Below are 24,494 nucleotides of genomic sequence, written 5' to 3'. Positions count from 1 at the left end.
TCAATGAAACCTAGCACCGGCAAACACAGACAGAGGGCAGCATGCTGGTGCAGCCAGCTCACCCAGCTACCACTTACAAATATTTGTGAATGGCCAGAGCAGGGAAGCCTGGGCCACCATGGTTGGGGAACAGGGCCCAAGCCCATCTGTCCATGATTCCAGTGGCCCTCTGGGCTCCTTGCCAGGCAGAGAACATGGGCCCGCTGTGGTTGTTTCCACAGAAGTCTCTGGGAATCCAGCCCTGTGCTCTTAGGAAACTAGACCTCAGAATAAATGAGGGACAGACTGAAGGTGGCCTTCTGGGTCCCATGACGAATGCACAGGTCTGGCGTCTTTGGAAGCCTCGATGGGCTTATCTAGAAGAAAGGAGGCTGAGGGTTCAGCTCAGTGGTTGAGCACTTGCCCAGCGTGTGTGAGGATTTACGTTCCATTCCCAGCGTGTCTTTCTCTCTCTCTCTCTCTCTCTCTCTCTCTCTCTCTCTCTCTCTCTCTCTCTCTCTCTCTCTCCTCTCTCTCTCTCCCTCTCTCTCCCTCCCTCCCTCTCAAAAGGTTCATAGTCCACATGCACACAGAAGTCAGACCCACCAGTCACTTGCCCTGAGAAGGTAACAGACTGAAGAAAGGCTTCTCTGCCCCTCCCCAAGTGCTACCTGTGTTCTTGGTCAGCTTCCCAGGGCAAAGCCGAGCCACCAACTAAGCTCCATATCAAGCCCTCCTTTTGATCCCAGTAGGTCTGAGTTAGGGTTTCTGTTGCTGTGATGAAACGCCATGACCAAAAAGCAAGTTGGGGAGGAAGGGGTGTATCTGGCTTCCACTTCCCTATCACTGTTCAGCATCAAAGGAAGTCAGGACAGGAACTCAAACAGGACAGGAACCTGGAGGCAGGAGCTGATGCAGAGGCCATAGAGGGGCGCTGCTTACTGGCTTGTTCCTCATGGCTTACTCAGTCTGCTTTCTTATAGAACCCAGGACCACCAGCCCAAGGATGGCACTGCCCACAATAGAAGGGCCCTCCCCCATCAATCACTAATTAAGAAAATGCCCTACAACTGGAGCTTATGGAGGCTTTTTCTCAATTGAGGTTCCCTCTTTTCAGATGACTCTAGCTTGTGTCAAGTTGACAGAAGCTAGCCAGCACACAGTAGCTTAACTGCCCAATCAAGAGGGGCCACTTGAGGATGGGCTTCCCTTCCATGTTCCATCAGGGCTGTGGGTGCCAAGTCCGATGCAGCATCTCGGGTTGCCCCACATCCAGGTAAACCACAGCAAGACCTGGGTGACTGCTTTCTAGAACCCTTGATGGCCAGCCATGTAGAAATGGTGTCCTCCTTTAGGTGGACAGGTGGGTGACCTTTTTTCTTTTCCCACTTGGAGGGGTAGCTGCTGGGCAGAGAGAGAGAGAGAAATCCCAGGAATGGTGAACGGGAAGCAAAACACTTTTCAAGACAAGCTGGGAAAGAGCTTGTCCTTCGGGGACATTTCTTAGGCACCCCAAAAATTCTAAGTAAGGGTGGCAGGAGTTTTAAGGATCAAGCATTATCTGTCAGGGCATTTCCAAGGTTACCCTCTGGGCTTTTGACAGGAAGGAAGGGAGGGAGGGAGGGAGAGAGGGAGGAAGGAAGGAAGGGAGGAAGGAAGGGAGGGAGGGAGGGAGGGAGGGAGGGAGGGAGGGAAGAAGGAAGGAAGGAAGGAAGGAAGGAAGGAAGGAAGGAAGGAAGGAAGGAAGGAAGGAAGGAAATGGTCTTGCAATTAGGGAGCCTCCCTCTGCCTAAAGCCACGTTTTAAATATCACTCCACATTCATATTCCAGGGCTGCCAAAACACAGGGTCACCAGTGGATATCTAAGACACAGGCCTTTTCCCTCACTGTTCAGAGGTATCAACAGAGTTGCATTCTCCTGCCCCCTCTCTTCTCGGTTTGCAGATACCAGCTGATGCCTCTGCATGTGTGGCATCCCTAATATCTTTGTGTATGTACAAATTGCTTGTCGTTATAAGGGTCCAAGTCAGCTTGGTTTGAGGACTCACCCTGGGGGCCCTTAACCTCGGCTTAACGTGTTCATATCTCTACAGTCTCAGTTGGCCTGGATAGTCACCTTCTGAAGAATGGGGTTAGGGCTTCAACGCATGAATATTATCAGATCATGCTGCTTTCAGGGGACAGAGCCAGGAGGGTTCACCACATCTTCTGTTGGTCCTTCCAGATGTCTGTTCCATAACACATACTTTGGCACATCGTGTAACGTGAATGAAATGCTGCCTTTTAGAGAAAGCTTGACTTTCATCCTCTCTGATGGCTCCTCGGAGGGCCTGGCTAAGTGGTAAAAGAATGGCTAATGGGCTAGGTACTGACCTCCTGCTCCGGTGTTCCGATGAAGAGGTCCTAGCAGTTCACTCTGTCACCTCTCTTCTCTGTCTCTCCGCTCTCCTTTGTAGACGGCAGCAGAGACCTCCAGGAGGGAGTAAGCCCCAACAGCATGGTGACCATCAGCCAGGCAGTGCCAAACACAACAGGGACCACCAGAAATCCTACCAGGGGGGCTCAGGGCCCCACCCCTCAGGGAGGCCCACCCACCATGGCTACAGCCAGAACAGGCGCTGGCACCACGGCAACATGAAGCACCCACCAGGGGACAAGGGAGAAGCAGGCAGCCACCGCAACGCCAAAGAGACCACGACCGTCGAGAACCCCAAACTTGAAGATACCCCCGGGGACACCGGACACAGTGGCCTTGAGCCTACCTGCAGCCCTGACGCCCTGGCCCCAACAGCTTCCGAGAGGCCAGCCCCACAGCCGCCTGGGGGGCCAGAGGCTGAGACCAAGCATAAAGACAGTGTTCTTCCCGAGCGCCTCGGGGAGCGGCCCAAAATCACCCTGCTCCAGTCTTCCAAAGACAGGCTGAGGCGAAGACTAAAAGAAAAGGTACCGGTAATTGACTTTTCCTTGTTCTCTTGGAACCGGGAGGACAGCTGAGAGGTAGGCTCTTCGGTGGGTGGACTTTGGGTGGAGCCCCGTGGCTTGGAACCTCTTTAAAAGGATGCAAGGCTTCTGTGGCTGTGTGGACCCACCACACCAGCTCATCGTCGCCATGGGTGTCGCTGGGGCACCACAGGCCAAGCAGCTGTACTTGAATCCTTCCAACACATTCTGGCTCCTCATCTCCTGTCCTTCCCCGCCATACACACACGAGGCCTTGGAAACACAGGGAAATTAGATGTGATTATATCAGATGCTGTGGGGCAGGCAAGAGATGGGCCCTATTGGCCCATCTTAATTAATGAAGAGGTAGGTGGTCCAGAGGGGACTAGAGAAGGAAGAGGTCCCTTAGGAGCCTACCCTCATGTGCCACACTACATGGTAAGGCTCAAGGAAAGCTCCAGGGCTCTTCGAGTGTCACTGTGTCACCCCGAAGGGAATGGTGGCTTAGAGAAGGAACCATGTTCCCAGTGTGCATGGCCACGGAGAGCTGGGTGTAGAGCGTCACATCACCTCCAGCCCAGAGCTCCCAAGTTGAGAACAGAGGGCCAACATCGTATCTCACTGTTCTCGCCACTCCTTGGCTGTGTCCCTCACCCCAGCAGAGACAGCCATTGTGTTCTCGGGCCACTGGTCTATTCTGTTTGGGTGCATGCAGTGTGAGAAAACCTCATGCTACTTTCTGCCTTTCCAGTCAGTGGTCTAGCCCCAGTTACTGGGCACTCCCCTAAGAACATAAGCGAGGTGGTGGTTTCATTTTGTTTTAGTTTTCCTCCTAGAAGCACCAGCCATTTGAATAGCACATTAGAAGATTCCTTAATGCACAGTATTTGTGTGCAGAGGGACAGCCAGCACTGTCACATGGGATGCTAAGCCAGGGCCAAGTCCACAGGGAGCCGTTCACCCAAGAACAGGACTGTCCATGGCGTTTAGAACAGGACACCTGGTGGCTACACCCAGGCCACTCCCAGAACCACTACAGATGTTTAGATCCTACTCACCCCGGCCTGGTCTTCCCTGCATCATTTTCTCTTTGACCCAGTTTTCTATTTATCATCTTATTTCATCTTTGATAATTCCCATTAAATCATTTCTAGATTAAGGGATCTGATTGATAAGGGGCGCGGGGGGGGGGGGGGGGGGGGGTGTATGTATAGGAGAATCCTGAATAGACGCTAGAACTCACAAGCAATGCCAGCACCAGCAGCTAAGGGTGAAGTCAACAAAGAGCAGTGAGGCATGAGGGTCTCTGGTGGGAGTTGCCTTCCCTCACCCCCTTCTCTCTGGGTTCTCTCTTCTTCCTTCAGGCCATCCCAATCCCACTTCAGTCTCACTCAAGTGTGTTTTCCTTGTCTCCCATACCCCCAGGACGAAGTGACGGTCGAGACGAGCAATCCTCAGCCAAACAAGATGGACAAGTTGATGGAGATCCTGAACAGCATGAGGAACAACAGCAGTGACGTGGACGCCAAGCTCACCTCCTTCATGGAGGAGGCCCAGAACTCCACCAACTCCGAGGAGATGCTGGGAGAGATCGTGCGGACCATCTACCAGAAGGCAGTGTCGGACCGCAGCTTTGCCTTCACGGCCGCCAAGCTCTGCGACAAGATGGCACTCTTCATGGTCGAGGGGACCAAGTTCCGGAGCTTGCTCCTCAACATGCTCCAGGTAACCGGACACCGACAGCTGCCGCTCCACTCCCCTGCCCCTCCGACCCGGGTTATTGCTAGAGAGAGAGCTACAAGTCCTGACGGAGGTTGAACTTGTCCCAAGTTCCTTGCCCGATTAATTATAGAAAATAAGAAGGCATTGAGGGGTGAGGGATGCGCGGCCGGATTTGGGTGTGTTTGTGTGAGTGCTCCATGGTTACGAAGGACCAATATAATTTTATAGGTGCGTTTTGTTCAGCCGGCCTTTCTATTTTCATGATAAGAGGCTGGTTACAAAGAGCCCTGTGCTTTGACCTCTACATGTCTGAAGAGTCATGAACTTGCTGTGGACCTGTCTCTTCCCCCCTCTTCCTCCCTCCCCCTTCTCCTCTTCCTCCTTCTTCTCCTTCTTTTTAGGGACAGCCCCAAAGAGCTTGATGGCTATACACTGGTATAACAGGGATAGTAAAACCTTGTGCGTCAGGATGGGGACTGTCTGTCTGCTAATACATTGAAATCCTAAGTAGAAAGAAAGCATGGCAATCCAAGATTTTCTCAATGCCTACTACCTTCCCGCTCAGTGTCCCTTTCCCACCAGAGGGCTTCTCCCCAACCCTCTTGATGCTGTCTGCCAGAGACCAGTGTCTAGCCACAGTCTCACAGGCAAGGGTGTAGTAAGTGTGGGCATGCGCACTCAGACTGAGTCCGTGGCGTAAGTACCTGCCATGTATGGTAACATTGACTGGTGACCCCAGCTGTGGCAACATCAACGAGAAATGGCAGTGGAGGATGGCGTGGTAGCCACACCAGCCAGAATACCATTGTTGGAGACTCTAGATAGGGGAAAATGTCTTTCCTATGGTTTTATACAACAGAGACGGGTTAAGATACAAACGGTGTCATCAGGCCTACCTGGTAAAGCAATCCCCCGGGGAGTGAGGAAAGTAGGGTGACAGAGCTAGAGAGACTGACCACCTGCAGGAAAGAGGAAAGTGGGGTGACCGTATGCCAGGCCGTCCAAGCAATGCCCCTTCCGAGAGTCAAAGGGGTTCCCCTCATAATTACATGTGGACAGCAGATGTACGTACACAGGGCACGTGGCCCCCTGGTTCGTGGTTTGCCGTGTTGTCCCTAAAAGCAGAGGGGAGATCATGACTGGCCCACCTGCCTGTGGTGCACTGGGCCATGCCTGTCCTGGTGTGTGTGTGTGCGTGTGTGTGTGCGTGTGTGCGTGTGTGTGTGTATGTGTGTGTGTGTGTGTGTGTGTGTGTGTGTCTCGCTGTCTGCAACCTGAGCCTCCCTGGCCAGCCTCAAGCTTCTCTCCAGCTTCAAGCTGTGATCAGGTTGCCATTCCTGGATCGCCCATGCTCCCCTGGTGATGAATTCCTGCATTACCTGAGGGATTTGCACATGGGCATGTTCCTCGCAGGCCGGAATGTCCTGGGAGAGTGGAGAGGGTGACAAACAGGCGGAAGTCTGTCTGCCGTGGATCACCAGACATGGGGGAGTCAGGGACAGGGTTGGCCTCAGACTGATTTGGGGATTTTTTTTTTTTTTTATTTTTCCAGAGAAGGGTCAGAATGGAGTACAAGTTCTAGACCATGACTGCTAGCTGTAAGAAATCCATGCAACCCAACCCCCCCCCAACCCCACCCTCACCCCACCCCCTGCAGCAGACAGGCACACAGGCTTTGTGGCACCCAGGAAAGATAATTGGCTACAGGGGCTAGCCCAAGATGGGTTATTTTTTTTCTAGAACCCATGGCAAGAGTAATTTAAGTTAGTGAAATCCTATTGTGCACCCTAGGTAACAAGCCCGTACGGAGTGAGAGGGCTGGGGCACAGCTGGGCGGGAACCGAATGCTGGAAACCCAGAGGCTAGACCTGGTCCAGGCATCAGCAGTCAAAGCCTCTGCAAGTGCCCCAGGGAAATGCTGCTGGAGATGTCAGGGCTTCGGAAATGGGCACAAGTGACCCCACATAAGCCTTTTCTTACCGCTGCAAGACCTGGCCCCAGATGAAGCAGTCTTGGGCTCCCCTGTTCTCACAAACTGCCCTCCCTCACATTGTCACTCGATGGTGTGAATGATTCAAACTTTTTGACCACCCCCAGAAGCCAGCTTGTCCCGGGGGCACTGACATCCTGCCCCCTGCTCCCCAATACCACCCTGCAGCCAGACTGAGCCCCCAGCTTCGCCCTAGTAGACAGACTCCCTCATCTTGTCTAGAATTCTCTTTTGATTTCACTTCTTCTCTTCCACCTAATCCTCAGCCTTTTGCCAGAACCACCTCAGACACCTTCACTGCCCTGGAAAATCTGCCAGAGTCTCCCACTCTGTGTTCCTGCAACATTCTACCCTTCCCTGCCCCAATACCTGTCTCTCTGTTCTGTCACGTGACACCAAGCAGCAGCCTTGGAGCTAAGGGTTTCAATGTATACAGGAAAGACCGGAACTGCATCTCCTGACCACAGGAACCCAGAGTGGCAAACATGCATGTTATCATGGTCCTGCTTCCCCAGGCTCTGATGGGTGGGCCCCACCTCTGCTGGGCACAGCCCTGTGTCTGGCTAGCTACTCGATGCTGGTGCTGGCAGGTCATGGTTGTGGAGGAATATAGCTATTACAAGAGGAAAGCAGCAGAAGCTCCCCTCTCTCTTCTCCCAGTCAAGAACAGAACCCCAGGAGGCAAACAAGACTCACATCGTAAGCTCCAAGGGTGCACCCTCCTGGTGACCCACAGTAATGGGAGAAGGCCACGTGCCTAACTGGAACATTCGTGGTTCTTCTGTAGGCCACCCCCCTTCACCAGCTTCCTGTGAGCCAATGTGGGAGCCCTCTGAAAGGTAGAACCAGAGGCTTGGCCTAGACACTTGGGCTTCTGGTGATTGGCCAAAGCCCTTTGGGCTGTGAGGAAAATCTTAGCTGTGCCAGGTGAGGTGCCTGAGGATCCATGGCTCCCTGATTACAGAGAGGAAGCCTGCTTATCTGCTTGGGTCTCTGTTCCTCCCTGCAACCCAGGAGGCAGCAGTTAGAACAAGCCTTTCGGAGAAGCATAATTCATGGCCACTTGCCACCCAACCCGGGAAATCTAAAAGGAGAAGCAGTAGACCTGGGGACGCTTCCCACTTGTCCTCCTCACACCTCTGAGGGAGTCTGTCTTCACTGCCCGCAGAGCCCTTCCCTCCCTGAGGCTCCTGACCTCTGTCCACTCAGTCCCACTTGACTCTGGATCCCCAGCCAGCCCCACGTTCAGCTGGCAGGCTCTGAGCCGGCCCTGCAGCAGCCTGCCATGGCTGCCATACAGGCTGTGAGGCCCAGCTTAGTGACAGGGACTGCCGAGGGGCCAGGTGTGAAGTGCCCCGTACACACCCCTCCCAGCTGTTTCTGGATGTGACCCTCCCTGGCCGAGTACTCTTCCGGTCTGGGCTTTGGTGTGAGGAGTCGTCATCGGCAACATAGCAGGGAGAGGAGCAGTCTTTAATGCAGTAAATACTCTGCTGCAGAGGTCCAAGATTCCTGCTAGGTGGGGCTTCAGTGCCCACAAAGTGGAAAACAGGTATGGAAGACAGTCATAGGTCCTTCCCAGATAGACTCCCTCCATCACCCTGTCAAGAAACCTGAAACTCATGGGTCCCATAGGCCTCTTGTAGACCCCCCCATCGCCAATCCTACAGATCAAAATTAGTCAGTTCTTGGATCTAAACCAGCTCCAGTTTTTGCCTTAGATATGGGCCCTTTCTTAGTAGCGTGCTCATAAGTAAAATTCTATTCATTAAGTGGACATTTCTTAAACATCTATTATGTGCCAAGCCCAGAGTCTTCACTAGAGTCCCCACCTCTGTTCCTACTGAGCTTCTGGTGAGGCTGCCAGGTCGGTCCAGGGAAGCAAAGCATTGGGTAGTTTGTAAGAGTGGGGTCACGTTCATGGCTGGGCAAACAGGCACAGACCCTTACCAATATGGCTGTCCAGTGTGGGGATGCAGCCTGAGCATACTACATTTCAGACCCCAGGTGTGCTATAGAGCAGACCCTCAGCCATTGTCTACTGGGATCACATGGAGAGCTGTAGCTTCGCCCTGGGGTCCTCCCCAGACCAACTGAATGTTGGTGCCTGAAGTTCTCCAGGCACAGACCGGGGGATATCATGTCATAAAGAACTCATCGGGCCATGTGAAGTGAACATCACTGCCAGGATGAAGGCCCAGAGACACCAGGACTGTCCCACCATTGTGTCTTACCAACCAGCCTCTCACACAGTGAACCGGCTAAAACTTCCTTCTCAGGCGCTAGGCTCTTTGCTGAGCAATGTGCAGGACTCAGACTGGGCTGGTGGGAAAGCTTAGCTGTTTATAGAACACCTTCACCTCCAACCTCAGTTTCCCGTCTGTGAAGGAGCCGGCCTCCACCATCCCAGGGTCCCTCTCTCACATTGTTCCTCACCATCCTGAGACTCCCCGACCCTGGAAAGAGGAGAGACCCTCTCCTCCTTTCCCACTGGGTCCCTCTGTTCCCTGCTTGAAAGTTCCTGTTTCCTTTTTCTTGGCCTCTGCCGATGGTTGGCATGGCCATTATGTGTTTTAGGAGAAGGGCCTCACTCTCACCCCAGTGCTGACTAGGCCACCCAATAAAGCTGGCAGCAGCCACCTCTGTGCCTCTGCCCTGCCCATGAGGCTCCCAGATCCTTCCTGTGCCGAGCCAGCTTCTACACATTGATTGTTTCCACTTCTTGGAGACTGCGGGCTCCCCTGGGCCAAAACAGCCAGAAAACTCCTTGGTGCTCGTCAGGGGATTGTGGTGCAGTCCTGGGGAGGATGAGGGCTCCGGTTTCATGGGGAAGGAAGAATGAGTGTGCCTCTTTTTATGGGACCTCAGGAATGAGAGGAATCAAAGGCCTGAGCCCCCTCCACCCAGTACTGCCTGGTCACCGCCCTCTGCCCTCCCCTTGAGCTCAGAGAGGGCTCTTTTGCCTAGATCTCCTTGGGTAGTGCAAGTTCAAGCCCTCCTCTGTTGAAATGTGTGTGCCCTGTTTAGCCAAGAGGTGTCTGCATCTGAGCTATGCAGAGAGAAGTATTATTAGAGCAGGCATCAGTGTGCCTGTAACTGAACCCAGCTCTCCCTAGCAACTGTTGCTAACAACACATCTAACAGAAGGATGTGATACCTTTTTTTGAAAAGGGGGAAAAAAAAAACCCTCTTCATCTGGACCAAGTCGTAAACACAGCAGGGTTGTTGTGCAAAGGCAACACGAAATCAGAGTTTGGCATTTGGCCAGATTTCAAAATAAGTTGCTCTCCACCGGTGCCTTCTAGAATATAGCCTTTTAAAAAAGCTGACCTCAAGCTAGAGAATGGACACTCAGAGTTTCGGGGCAAGTCACTGGTCAGCATGGCGTTTGGGCCTATGATACAGACAGGCTCAGTTGGATGGTGGGTCTGTGGGCTTTCTGGGATTGCCTTCAGCTCTGTAAAGATTGCTGAGGTCCTCTGATTGGGCAGCCCTTACCATGGAATCAAAATACTGCCTTAAGCCCCAAAGATATTTGTTCCCCTCACATCCCTGAGAAGTACAAATGGATCCTACTCCCAGCCTGCTTCTTTCAGTTCACACCTCTGTCCTGAACCCGAGTCACAAGCTTAGGTGGGGGAACCAGGCCGTTCCTTCAACTGATTGTAAGAGAAAGCTCTCCTGCCCTCCGGCTCTCTTAGCTTCTGGACATTTTAAACCATCCCCTGTACCCCAAGTCCAGTGTTTTCGAGCCTCATAGTCTACAGAAGAAAGAGCAGGGCTGGCCGTGGTTCTGGAGTTGAGCAGTTCTGAGCTAAAGACTTCTCAAGGGCAAGAGCCCTGGCTGAGTTACCCTTCTCCAGCAACTGACATGACTGGCACAGAGCAGATGCTCAGTAAATGCCTCACTGCCCAGAAAGTGATGGAGCATTGGGTTTGAGGTCCCAGTGCTCCTTGGGGCAGGAGCCCATTCCTATGTGTGATTCCCAGGTGGGTTTACACACACACACACACACACACACACACACACACACACACACACACACACACAGGAGAAAGTGGTTTAGCAATGCCTCAGCTCTGAAGTAGCTGTCTGGCCCCCTTGTTCCCATCCCAAGTAGGACAAGGGTTGGACGCTTGGGGAAATCCATTCGATGAAGCCATCTGTGGGAACTGCAAAGTCCATCTGAGGGAAAGGCAGGACTGCCCCTGTCCCTTCAGACTTGAGGGAGCCAAGGCCGCCCAAAAGAATACTCTTTTCCAACCCAGACCATGTCACGACCTTACACTCTGTCCCTCTACTCACTGCCTGCTTGCTGCCACACCCACAGCTGAGCCCCTGTGCACTCTAAGCATGTAAACTAATTTTAATGTTGGCTCGGCAGGGCATGCCCAGGAGAGGAGTGCATTGTTCTGAGCATTCCAAAGCTAGAGCAGGAGCCTTGGGCCATCACCACACATGCTCCCCTCCAAGGCCGCTGGAGCCAGCAGGGAGAGGACACAGGCCAGCAGGCAGTGCCAACCCTTCCCCGCAGGCAGGCCGCAGAGGTGATTCCCTAGGCCCACAGAGGGTCTCATTTTCTCAAAGGCCTGACCCCGGAGAACCCTCAGGAATAGTCTGTGCCCACTCTGGAATGCCAAGCTTAGGGAGGGGCATGCGGAGCTGGTACACTCATTGGCAGCCCACAGCAAGCTTGCCTCATGTGTCCCAAGAGATGGGTGGTCACAGGAGCTTGGACCTCTGCAGAGTCTGTGGCAGGCTAGGGCCATGACTAGGAGAGCTGATGCCTGTCTCCATGCCCAGCCCTTAGCCATGCTGGAGCCAGAGCAGGTCAGAGCCACGTACATCACTGCAGGCACCTTGTCTGTCCTATAGCGGGGAGTGAGTAGATTTTTATCTGCATTTTCCCAATCACATTTGTCTCCTCCCAACCTTATTGAGCGCCTGCTGTGTACTGCATGCTAGGGTAGGCCTCCGATATGTGTCAGTTCATTACAGACTCTCTAGTCCCCTTATCTCTGTTAAAACCAGTCATGGGTACCAGCCAGGTCTCAAGTATTCATTCAAGGAGTATCTTGAGGTCAGTATTTAGGCCAGATCTCTCTGATGGTTCAGTTGGGGGGTAGAATAAGGACAATGTGGCTTCTTGGGGCGCCGAATCTGAGGCCCTGGAACTGTGGGGTGCTCAGCAGGAGAAACTGATGATTTGAACATTAAAACATGCCTTGGACACTAGGCACTTGGGAGACGGAAGCAGGAGGATTGTGAGTTTGTGAGAACAGCCTGGGCGATATAATAAGGTCTAAGCCAGCCTGGACACTGAGGCGGCACCCTGTCTCAAACCAAACAAAACTAGGGCACCTGGAACAAAAAGCTATCCCAGGTCTCTAGGCAGGACTGCTCTGGAGCCAGAGCTGAGACCCTGGGAGCCCAGAACTGTGGTAGGGACACCCACTGCCTCCTTTGCTGACTTCTGATTCTTCAAACCCATCTTGATACCCAGTTTCTGCCCTGGGCTTTGGTAGAGACTGAATGAGTGTGTACCCACAGCCCTCAGCCCGGATCTAGGCCCACAGTGGCAGCTGCCGCATGGGCACAGCGTACTGGAGAGCAGGAGGCCTGACTATCTCCAAGCAAAGGTCACCCGGTGCCTCAGGCTTGAGACCTATCTCTCATTCCCATGCAGATTCAGTTTGGGATAAGACAGGTGATGAGTGCTTGTAAAGCAGTGACCTTAGGACAGGCCCTGGGACTGGGCCGTTTTTCTTTTCCAGCCTTCCTGGTCTCCAGACCAGAGACCCCACCCCAAAACATCACCTGTGTCAAACCATTTCTTACTGTTTTGTTTTGTTTGTGTTTTATCCGAGGTTTCACTCTGTAGCCCAGGCTGGCCTTGCCAATCCTCCTGCCTCCTTCAATGAGTAGATGTGCTTAAGCGCTTCCTGTCTGAGGCTTGTGTCTTAGGGACAAAGAATTATCCAAGTCCTACCACCAACCAACATAGTCCTAGTGTGGCTGTGACCCGTCTGCTGTTTACAGTGGGACAGAGCCTTGGGTAGACAAAATGGATGGTGCTCAGGTGCCTGCCCCTGAAGAGGGGTACATGATGTTCTGCTTTTCTAGTCCCTGGGCCCACAAAGCTCTCCCTGGTCAGGAACTGTCCTGGCCAGGCCATGTCCTCTTCCCTGCACACCCTCACCTCCCACCCCGGCTCCGTTTTCCTGGCTAAATCCCCTGAGAGAACTTGGCCAGAAGCGTCCCTGTCTGCGGCTGCCAGGCAGGTCCTGCAGATAAGTGGGTTATCGGAGAAGGTGGCTCAGGTGTCCCAGGCCCCAGAGGGTCACCCCTGGCTGGCTGGCACTTCACCCCCAGCACCTCCTCCTGCTGTTTTTTCCCCCACCCAGCCAGGCAGGCAGGAGACAGCAGATCCCTTCCCACCACCTGCCTGAGGCAGCCACTGGGAATCCGAGCTATGCTAGGCGACTCCAGATCAGCGCATCTCAGCCCTGCCTGGGCACCGCCGCCCCAGACAGGGCGCCTCTACCTGCTGTGCCACCACTGGAAAGCTGGCACCAACCAGCCAGTGGAAAAAATCTCCCTGCGGTTATGTAACTGCTCCCCAGGCTGGCCCTGGCTACCCACCAAGGCTCCTGGCCACCCTCAACCAGCCACCACAGAGGGAGAGCCGCACCCTGTAGGGAAGGGTGCCTCTTCAAAAAAGGAAGCCAATAGTTCTGTTATCATGAGACCCTCCTGTGGGTCCCACCTGTGGGTCCCTCCTGGGTCAGGCCCATGGAGACTGGAAGAACTTGAAGAATTAAGGGTGCAGCCAAGCCCTGAGCGAGGACCCTGGTCAAGGGACGAAGCAAATCAAAGCTAACAGGAGGGCATGATTTTAAAGAGGAGAGAAAAAAATGACCCCTATATTGTTAATTTTTTCAGCATTTTTTTTTTTTAATGACAGTCACAGGCAACATAAAATCAACCACTTGAATGGTTTCTAAGGCACCACCTTAGCAGCACCAAGGCACCCACAATGCCAAGCAACCTCCAAACCTAAGTCCTGTTCTCACCCAGCAGTAGCTCCCCATCCCCCTGGCCTCTACCTCTCTTCTGCCTCCAGGGATTTCCCTGCTCTGTACCACACACACACACACACACACACACACACAGAATCATGCATACCATATTTCTCCTCTTTTCTGAATCTCCCTTGTCTCACATAGTATAATCGTTTTAAACTTCACTCATTTGAGAACATGTATCAGATTTTCTCTGGTAACGGCTGAATAGTATTCCATTGTCTGTATGTACCATATTTTGCTCCTCCATTGATGGACACTTGGGGTTTTTCCATTGGCTTTTCTGATCAGTGTTACATTAAGCATGGATGTACAAGTACCAGAATCCCTGATTTGAGGTTTATAGGTGTCGACCTAGAGGTAGTTACTGGATCATATGGAAATTTTATGTTTAACTTTTTGAGGAACTGCCAAGTGGTTTTCTGGGCATTTTTAATGGAGGAAATGTAGTGAATGGAGATGCAAAGGAATTACATAAGTCACAGAGAGTGAGGATACTTGTTGCCTGGAATCAAGCTGAGAACTGAATAGAGTCTGTGAGATGATCCAGCTAGGGACCGGAGAGGCAAAAGGGTTTGAACTAGTGTACCTAGGGAGCCAAGGTGGGCTCTTGAGCTGTAGTATTTCAGAATTTATTTTAAAAAAACCATAGACCAGTATAGACCTGAAGGTTCCATGTAGATTATCTAGTCCAACTTACTCATATAGATAGAAACAGTAGCCCCCAGAGTTAATGGAGATGTAATGGACAGTTATAGGATTCTATGCTTCTAGGCAACTTACATTAGAGATCTCATTGTGTTTTGTTTGTTTGATAAAAATAATTTGTATTATAATTAGAGAGAGTATTGTGTGCGTGCATGCACATGTATGTGTGTTGTATCTGTGCATGTGTGTATATACATGTTGTATCTGCATGCATTATGTATATATGTTTTATCTGTGCATGTGTGGATATACATGTTGTATCTGTGTATGCATGTGTATATATGTTGTATCTGTGATTGTGTGTATATCTGTGTTATATCTGTGCATGCTATAGTATGATTGTGAAGGTCAGAGGATAACTTTCAGCAGTTAGTTCTCTCCTACAGTGTGGGTCCTGGGGATTGATCTCAGGTGATTGGCAGCAATCACTTTTACCTTCTGAGCCATCTTGCCAGCTCCAATCTAGGGGTTTTGAGGGGCTATGGTATTGCTTGTGAAGGGTGCATGCGAAGATTGGCACTCACCCTGCCAAAATCTAAACTTCATGCAGACTTTACTCCCAAGTCCCTTGGGAGCCCAGCGCTTGGCCCTGGCATGTAGAATGGTAGTGTTTCATTCCCAGAAGCTAGACGCTGGAATTATACACTGTGTGAACAGCTGGCCAGTGCAGGCAATGTAGATCTGTTCCCTATCCCTCCGCAAGAGCCCCAGGGGGCCCTGAAAGCTTCTAGAAAGATAGACTAGTCATCTCAGAGTCTGTGAGGCCCCATATAAGCAGGCTTCCCCAGCCAAGGGCACATCGCCTGTGTGCTAGAGTGGACTTCAAGCACATGGCCTTCTGACCACCTGTGAGAGGTGACCCGGGAGACTCTGCACCTCTGGCTACAGCCCTAATCAGGAAGTGAGTGGACAAGAGTGGGATGGAGAGGAGAGGGGACAGACAGACAGACAGGCAGACAACTTTTGGCATAGAGAGCAAGAATGCCACAGAGGAAGGAATGCCACATGGGTCCCCAACTCAGTGCTACAAAAGAGTACCTGAGCTCACTGTTTGCAGGCAGCCAGGTTCTGTGCCCTAGATAAATGAGGGCCCCTTTGCAGAGACAAAAGCCAGCCCAGCTCCCTAAAGAAGGCTACCAGCAGGTACAGGGGCCCCAGGGGGGGTACGCATCATGACTGCCTCCACTACTCCCGCCCACACAGCACTAGGCGAGCAAGCCTGTTTTCTCCAACATAGACTTACCGGCTGGGTAGCCTCTCCGTCCTGGAGAGAGGGTAACATGCCATCAAGAAGCAGGCCCACAGGCACAGGAATCTGCTGTGCCAACCAAGCCTTGGGAAGCCAAGGTCAAGCGAAGACTCCTGCACACCTCTAGGCCCCTATCCCTTGCTGCCTTGCACCTACCGCTCAGGTTTAAACCGCTTTCCAGTGGACCAGAACTGGGGCGAGAGTTCCGAGCCTTTAGAGAGAAACAGGCCAGTGCCTTACTGGCCCCTCCCCCACCATGATTCTAGCTGGTCTCCAGAGACAGAGAGCCACCTACAGGGAGTGTCATTTGACCCTCTGTGTACCCTCTAGATCCCCAGAACAAGCCCCAAGTAGGAGAGTGAGGGATGCTTCAAGCCAATTTGAAACATTGGGACAGACATGCTCAGGTCAAAACAGTACCCTCCTGGGATGGTCGCCCGTGTCCCCCAAATGACCACAGTCTTGACAAGGCCCAGCAGGGAGCAGGAATATTTTAGAGGGTCTGTGCAAATACCCAGACCTGTGAAGAAAGGGCCTGCAAGCCACCACACCACCCCATACCACCAGGCTCTCATCAACTAAGCAAGGCTAACACGATAGGAAACATGTAGCTTGGGTTGCATTTGGAGATGACCCACTCCAGCAATGGTTCCCAGACCCTCGTGGAATAAGTGTGTTGAGTAATTCCAGATTCACTGGCACTGGGCGCACAGAATTCATACCTACTATGGGTTCTGCCCAACATCCGTCTCCATGTCACTCTAGGCATTTAAAAAACACTCTGGCCAGGTGACGGTGGCGCACACCTTTAATCCCAGCACTCGGGAGGCAGAGCCAGGCGGATCTCTGTGAGTTCGAGGCCAGCCTGGGCTACTGAGCGAGATCCAGGACAGGCACCAAAACTACACAGAGAAACCCTGTCCCGGAAAAACAAAAGCAAACAAACAAACAAAACAAAACAAAAAAAAAACCAATCTGGCCAGCCATGCTGGTACATGTCCTACCAGAATTTAGGAGGCCGAGGCAGGGGGTGGGGCTTGTTGAATTTGAGGCTAGCCTGGGCTACATAGGAAGACCCTGCCTCAAAACAAAGCAAAACCAATCTGACTGGAGGAATTAAGTGGGATTAGAAGCAGAGCCCTCTGAATTCAGCCTGCTGAGACACTTCCCTCTAACGACCTACTTACTACCTAGAGAAATGGCTGGAACAACCAGGTGCCAGCCGCTTCCCCCTGACCCTAGTGTGGTCCTGTCAGAACCCACAATCCCCTCACCATCCCGTTACCCTTCAGTCAACTGGAATCTTGATGCTTGTCTCACAACCCCGACCCCTGTACCAACCACTGTGGAGAAAAGTCCACTCAGCGCCCTCTCATTCCTCCTGTGCTCTCTGAAGACTCGCCCCTGCCGAAGAGAATTCCAAAAATTCCCTAACACGTCTTCCTGTCTCCCTGGAGGAGGAGACCCAGCCTTTGGCGGCCCTGAGTAAGGAAAACTGGATGCCCACACACAAGCCCGGGGCCACATGCACACTGAGATTTGGGGTTGATCCAGCCGTAGAGGCCCAGCTGGAGCCCTGAGTTTGGCCCTGTTAAGCGGCATGGAGGGCAGGGGGTAACTGTTCACTACCAGCTGTGCGAAGCAATCCAAGCAGCAGAGGAGCGGGCTTGGAAGCTGGGGGAGGAAGAGGCTTCCTGGAGGAGGTGGCCCCAAAGAGAGAGAGGAGGCTAGGGTCAAAGCTAAGACTGGCATGTGGAGGAGCCTGTGAGAGTAGGGCCAGTAGGGAGGTGTGTCCAGCCTGGGGGTGGAGGGGGGGATGCTGCCCAGCCAGGCCGTGACCCTGAGCAGAGCAACCACACTGGCCTGTTCATCCCGCTGGCGCCGGCTTCCCACGATTTCAGGCCAAGGCTGCATTTTAATCCAAAACTCAGACTTCTACCTCAAGAGTTGTGAGCTTCCTGCCAGCCTCGGGCCTCAGGCAGTATCTAGGGTAGTCAGGGCAGGCTGTTCATCTAAAACCCAGGCCAGACTCAGGGGAGGGGCCCAAACCTCAGGGCTTCACCCAGCAGGTGGCATCAGGAGGCTGGCATCCTTCTGCCTAGAAGCTGTCCACGAAGAGGCTGGCCTTGCTGCCTGTGGAGAAGCCCCTCCCCACCCCCAGTGCATAGTTTCTATGTTCCCTAGAGGGATCCTGGGGAGACTGGAAGTCTGGAGCCAGCCCCTGGCCTAGCTGCCCCTGCCAGCCTAAGTGTACCTATGAGGAAAATGAGAGCCTGGGTGAGGTCTGGTCATGGGTACCAGGCCCTCTGAGCACCACTCACCCCCTAGTGTCTGGAACTTGTGAAGGTCAATTGGAGGGATAGGCGGGATAGGTCAGGGGCGGGATAGGCTCAGATATACTGGGGACAGAACAGGAAGACAGACCATCAGGGTTCACTTGACAGACTGCTAGAGCCAGCGTTAAAGGACCAGTCCTGGAGGAAGCACCCTGAACTGCAGAAGGTAAGGTTCTGAGCCAGGCTTGCCTTTCTGAAATAGCATAGTCTCAGCCAGTTCTTGTACCCTTCCAGAGGTTTCTTTACCCATAAAATAAAGGGGTTAGAAATGCTTTCAAAGGCCCCTTCGAGCTTATTCTAAAGCCTACGTCCTCCTGAGCAGGTGGAGACTAGACTCCATCCCTAATGTCCTCACCTGGGCAGGTCTGCAGCCCTGGCTGGCTCCATACTTCCCATTCCCTTCCCCACACACCCACCCTGTCTGGCCTGCTTTGCCCACACTTCCTTTGGCGGCAGCTCTGGGTAAACAGAATAGCCTGCAGGGGGCACCAGCACACAAGGCGGGCCTCACCTGCCTGCTGTCACCCCCTGCACTTGGGCACCCTGGGGGGTGGGGTTGTCCCACAAGGGTTTAAACCGTGTGAAGGTGACTCTGTTATTCAGTCTGTCAAGAAACTTGAGACTGGGGAGTAGACCCGAACCTCCAGGGCAGGCAAGCATCCCATTTATATGTAAGGTTCCTGGAAGTCACAGGCAGGTCACAGAGGGGGCAGGTAGATGGAGGGTGAAGCAAGGATCCTGGTTCCCCAGGGACAGTATTTGTCCAGAGATAACACTGTGCCTAGGGAGCCCAGATGCCCTAGGGGACCAAAGCACTAATGAGCTCAACCCCTGGAGGCTGCATATTTCTAGCATGGGCAGGTTGGTTTGTCTAGCACTCCCTGTTCTCAGACAGCAGGAGGAGGTGTGAGGACAGGCCTGGCTGTCAGTAGCCCTCCCCCACCGAGACAGAAGTGGACAGGAATCTCAGAGATGAAGAACAGGCATGGGCCTCGAGATAAGTCAGATTGCAGCCTCCTAGGCCTCCCCGCCTTGAGAAGGGACAGTCAAGGAAAGGGGGCCACTGGGGGGGGCTTCCTCTAGAGCAGAAGCTCCCTGCCCTAGGCTCTGCCCACATCGGACCCACCCTAGGCAGCCCTAGCCAGCACTGCCTTCCTGCACACATTCCTGAACTGCAGAACCGGGGGGCCCTAGGTCCCCAGTGATGGGCAGCTGTGAGACTCCTGCATTTTAATGCCACCAGTTTGTGCCAGGGCCTCTGTCTGATTACTGTGTGCTGTGGGACCTTCTAGTGAGACACTTTCTGGAGTTCTTCAGCAGCCCACTTTGTTAGTCCTAAAGTAGAAGGCAAGAAGACTTGGAACCCCGGAATTCTAGAAGTGTCTGGGAGCATCACAGCAGCCAGTCCGCATGACAACTCACAGCCTGTCTTTAGGGGACTCAAGAAGCCAGGCAGGAAAATGAGGTTGTTCTGCAGAACTCTGACCTGTTCCGATCCAAGCATCTGCTGTTTATTGGACCCCTCAGCCACTGGTATAGAGCAGGAGCTCACACGGACACTTCTTACCTATACGGTCCAGGGCAAACTGTGTTCCCTCTCTGGGCCTCATGTGGGCAGAGGAGGTTTGAACCATGGGTGTGTCAGCATGATGATATAAAGCCATGTCCTAAGTGTCTGCATGATGGAAGGCAAAGGGAACGCCAGGAACCCTGGGAAATAAGCAAAGCCATAGAGCTAGTAGAAACCCTAGGAACTACACCCTGCCTTCTTAGAATGCACTGTCAACTGAGTACCCATGGCCAGAAACACTGAGGGGTGGGTGAGGCCCCGTGAGGCCAGGTGCAGGCCGAAGGCAGGGGGCCAAGAAAGGAGGTAAGAGGCAGGTGTGTTGATGATAGCGCCTTTCAGAGCCTCCTCCCCCAAAATAAACAATGGCCATGTGTTCTCCCTCTGTCATCCTGAGACCTAAGAATATGGAGACTGCTCATGACCCAGAGCTCAGTGTGGGGTTGGAGTCTGTACCCTCACTCCCTGTCTACCTGGAGAGCAGGAAGGGTCCCTCTCCAGCTGTGAACAGGCAGCAAGCTGACCTGCCCGGGCCTCCCCATCGTCTTCTTTCCAAAGTCCACGGTCCATACGATTTATGAAGCCAGAAAAGGAAACGTTTGGTTTGTTTGGCTCTCCCTTTCCTGGCCCGGGGGAGGGGGCGGGAGACTGCAGTCCTGAGTGGCAGAGGATCTGCAGGTGGGGGAGTGGGGGGTGGGATTCTCTCAGCCTGCATGGTCAGAGGAGGCCAGGTCTCCTGCAGAAGCCCCAGGCAGCAGGTCATTTGTCAGATGGTGGTGTACCCTCTGGCCTGTTTGCACACCTTTAACTAGTCTCTTCCTCTTAAATCCCAAGCCCACAAGGCTAAGCCTGTACTGTAAGAAGAGCTACAGGCAGACAGACAGACAGTGAGCACTGTGTACTCTTAATGGTTGGGGGCCGTGGGATAGTCACACAAGCAGCCGAAGTTGCCCAGACAAAGAGCTGCCTTGTCCAAAGCTTTCTCGGCCTCAGTGGCTATGCTTTTTATTTTTAAACAACCCCGATTGCTGTGTGATTTGTCATGACCCCGTTCATTTCAGTGGCTGTGGCTGCATTTCAGAATGGGGTTAAGTGGTTCAGGACTCAAAACTGGAGAGATCAGAAGGGGCTCAGTGGAAGGCGAGGTACACTCCATACCGCACATTACACACACACACACACACACACACACGCACACGCACACGCACACGCACTCGCACTCGCACACACACACACCTCTGTAGCCTTCACTCGTTCACATGTATCTTCTCCCTACAAACTTGGCAGGCCACTGCAGACACCCGGCTCCTGTGCCTGATAAAGGGGGAGTTTTCAAAGTGCCGGGTACTTGAGCATGTACAGATATGAGGGTGTGGGGATTGCTGCCGGCTCCCCCATCCTTCCTCCCCCTGCCTGAACAGCCTGACAGTGGGAGCTAGTTGGCGGAAACATCCCAGAGGGGCAAACTGGCCACAGGCCAGTTCAGCTTAACAAGCATCTATTGAGCACCCTATGTGTGGCTAGGGACAGAGTAGTCGGGTAGGGCCCCAGGAAGGAGGGAAATACATCCGTCCCTTCCACGCGCCTGTTCCCTCTATCATCCCACTCCTTCACAGGCTGGCACAGTTTTTCTCCACTTAGATCTCAGAAACCCAAGCAGCCAAAAAATGTTCCCTAGGGGGGTCACTAAAGGCAAACGCCATCACAAGGCTCCTCTTCTCTTTCCTTTTTTGTCGGTCTCCCCAGTGACCCCAAAGGGCTCGCTTGCAAAAGTTTGTTCTCTGGACTTTGTGTTTTCCCCCGTCTGCTCTACCCTCTTAGCTCCTGCTGGCTCGGGGCCCCAGCGCCAGCCCCTGTCTGTCCCTGCAAACACAAGTCAGCTGTGTGTGTGTGTGTGTGCGCGCGCGCGCGCGCGGACAAAGCGTGCAACTCCGTGGGGGCTGGGCCGGGCAGAAGGGACATTTCCAGGGAACTCTGGGGGCAATGGCTGGGAGGGCAGAGGCGACCATCTGATTAGCAGGGATCCGGCGTCACAGTCTAGGGCAGAGAGGGTGCGGGGGCCTTGGCTGGTCCCCAGGGGCCAGTGGCTGTGGGTGGTGACCAGGGGAGGCAGCCAGGCTGGAAGAAATCTGCTGTTTGAGAAGTGGAGGAAACCGGCTGGCGCGGAGAGATAACAGCGTGTTCTCTGTGTGTCTGTGTGCGTCTGCGTCTGCCGGCGAGGGCGGCTGGAGCCAGGCGGTCTGAGGCCATATCTAGTGAGATTTTTGTTCTGGGTTGTGAAAGTGACCCATGGAGCCAGCAGCAGGGTTCAGGGCCTGGGAGAGAGGACACGTGTCCCTGGCCTCCTCCCCTGTGTCTTGTGCTAGTCTCCCCTCCCTCCCTTGGTCAAAGAGTAGAAGGCGGGGAAGGGGGGCGGGCAGCGTCCTTAGTGCAGAGGAAATGGCACAGAGCCCCAGCTTTCGGCTTGGTTTAGCTGCTCCTTGGACATATGAACTCGAATACTTCCCCTAATATTTCTGGCTGTCTCAGTCTCCTTGACTGTAAAATGGGGATTATTTATATCTTCCCCTGCAGAACCCACAGGGTGGTTGGAAAGTTCTTATGAAATAAGGGTGTGAAAATAGTTTGTAAACTGGAGAGTGCCACACGCAAAGAGTCAAAATGCCGAGAAATGCTGTCTCCCCGGGCTGTGGTCAGAGCACCTTGCAAAGGAGTTGGGCAGCGTGGACTTCTCCAGGAAGATAAGAAAGCTAAGTGAAGACCCTCACCTGTAGCAGCCAGGGCCCTGCCTTGCCCGCCGGGGACAACCGCTTGGAAATGAGGGGAAGTACCTTCCCTTCATCTCTTAAGCCTCAACTGCCCGAGGAAGCCAGGTCACCTTCTCGCTCCCCCATATCCCCGACCTGGAAACCAGCCAGATGATGGGGAAACTCAGAAGGAGCTGGCAGCGGGGGCAAGACTGTGAGTCTGTGAGTCTGAGAGAAGCTGAGCTATTTAAAGCATGCAGTGCAGGGGGTGGGGTGGGGGAGCATGAATGCCACCTCTCCCAGGGGCCTCGCAATAGCTTGCCCTTCCCTGGCCCAGATCCCGTGTGCCTCAGGGCATCCACAGGACCATGGGTCAGATGTCCCAGCTCTGAGAAGCTGCAGCTGATATGGCATAGAAGGGCAGCTCAGCCTGGCCTAGGGGCTTCTTCTGATCCTCCAGGCTGAGCTGATCCAGCCATATAGGTGCCTTGGTCCCCTGTGCCTTATAAAGGAGGCTGATACTTAGAAGAGGAGTATGTGCCCGCAGCCCCAGACTTAGAGGGCCAGTGGGCAGAAGCGGAACCAGGAGCTTTGCCTAGTTGGCACTTCCCTTTTGTGGGACTGCCTTCTTCTTAGCACACTCTAGGTTACTTTATTTTCTTTATACCCAATGGCCAGCTACCTGTCTTGAGTTCTAAGCCCTTAGTGAACAGCATTCTTCTCTCCGCAAGGGGCCTACAAGAGCAGGCTTGTTAGCTACTCAGGCCACACAGGCAGGACCAGCTGAGAGTACCCCAGCACAGGGCTTTCCACAAGTCAGCAGCATGTGGACCAAAGCTGTTCTGACTGTGTGGCAGGAGCAGAGAAGGATACAGAGGCTTGCCTACCACTCTCTCTGGGAAGGGCTGGCCCTTGCTCTGAGACGACCGGCCTCCTACTGTCTTGGCACTAAACTTCCCTTTCTCTTATGAAGTGATGGATGGACACTTTTTTAAAAAGACATTCTTAGTAAAATAAAATGTTGGCAACTCTCAATCTATCAGCCCAGGAAGTCCCGGAGCCTGGGACTCTGGTTCCCAGGACAGCAGTTTGCCAGCACTCAGCTATCCTGGACACTGAGCAGGCCCGGGAGGAAAGGGATTCGCAAAGGGCAGGATGCAGCCCGGGGTGCTAGTGTCTGGGCCCTCAGGCCCAAGGTTGTGTGCCCCAGCCTAGAGGGAACTTCAACTCCACAGCTAGACTCTCCATCCAACCCCAGCCCTGTCCTCTCGCCATGCGGCTTGGAATTCAGCATCACTGCTGCATGCTGCCACCGTGCATGCAGTCCTGGACAGAGATGCTCTCCAGGCTGCTTTTAGCAACATAGGACATGGTGATCTCAGAGGCAGCGCATCACAGCGCGCCCCCATAACCTTTCGTATCCGTGTTCCCTGTGTCCTGTCACCCAAATGGGCCCGCTGTCCCCACACCAAGACTCCTGTCAGTCTCACGTTGCTTGGTGGACATACAGATGGACAGCCGTATGTATCCACACAGAGGTGTGCCCATTTATCAGGCCAGCACCACCGTGTGGCCGGTAGCATTCTAGCAACACATGGAAAAGATCCCCTTCTACTCCTGAGGCCTTACCATTGTATTGGAGATACAGAAAGACAAGCTAGCCCTGAGTGGTGTCACGGAAGCAGGTGGGAACTACTCTGAGGATCTCAGAGAGACCGAAGACAGGCTCCTATGAGGTGCGTTCTCAGAGAAAGGGTGGCCAGTAGTCGGGCACCAAATGAAGAAGGGTGTAAAGAACACGCACAAGGCTACCAGCTGATCAGAGGCAAAGCAAGACAGACAGAACCGTGGTTGTTCCTGAGCACAGTGTGCACTGAGACAGAGGTGGCCAGGCTGAGGGGCTGGAGCCAGGTTGGGAGGGCCATTTGCCCTACCGAGGAGCAGGAAGCAGACCTTTGGGTCCCCGGCCACTGCAGAGCATTTGTAAGGGAAAAGGTGATGTTTCCTGACTGGCATTCACAGGTCTCCCTCTGTAACAGGATGGAGGGCTAGATGGGGGCCACTGCCTTCTCTACGCATACATATTCCCAGGGGTGTCCTGCAAGAACCAGGATTGGCATAAGCAGCCTCCACTTGGACAGTGACAGGAGAACCAAGGTCAGGGATCCACCC

At 53.4% G+C, this 24,494-nt stretch overlaps 1 protein-coding gene across 1 annotated transcript in view; it reads left to right on the top strand.

Moving 5' to 3' along the window:
- Ctif (cap binding complex dependent translation initiation factor) overlaps nucleotides 1-24,494 on the top strand; it is a 261,280-nt gene that overhangs the window by 170,131 nt on the left and 66,655 nt on the right. The window contains exons 8-9 of the mRNA XM_059246296.1: nucleotides 2,437-2,923; nucleotides 4,346-4,645. Of these exons, the coding sequence (XP_059102279.1) occupies nucleotides 2,437-2,923; nucleotides 4,346-4,645 (787 nt within the window). The remainder of the gene's footprint in view (nucleotides 1-2,436; nucleotides 2,924-4,345; nucleotides 4,646-24,494) is intronic.

Source organism: Peromyscus eremicus, chromosome 19 (assembly GCF_949786415.1).
Source record: "Peromyscus eremicus chromosome 19, PerEre_H2_v1, whole genome shotgun sequence".
NCBI lineage: Eukaryota > Metazoa > Chordata > Mammalia > Rodentia > Cricetidae > Peromyscus > Peromyscus eremicus.
Note: the sequence above shows the minus strand (reverse complement) of the source record. Positions and strands in the feature narration are given on the sequence as shown.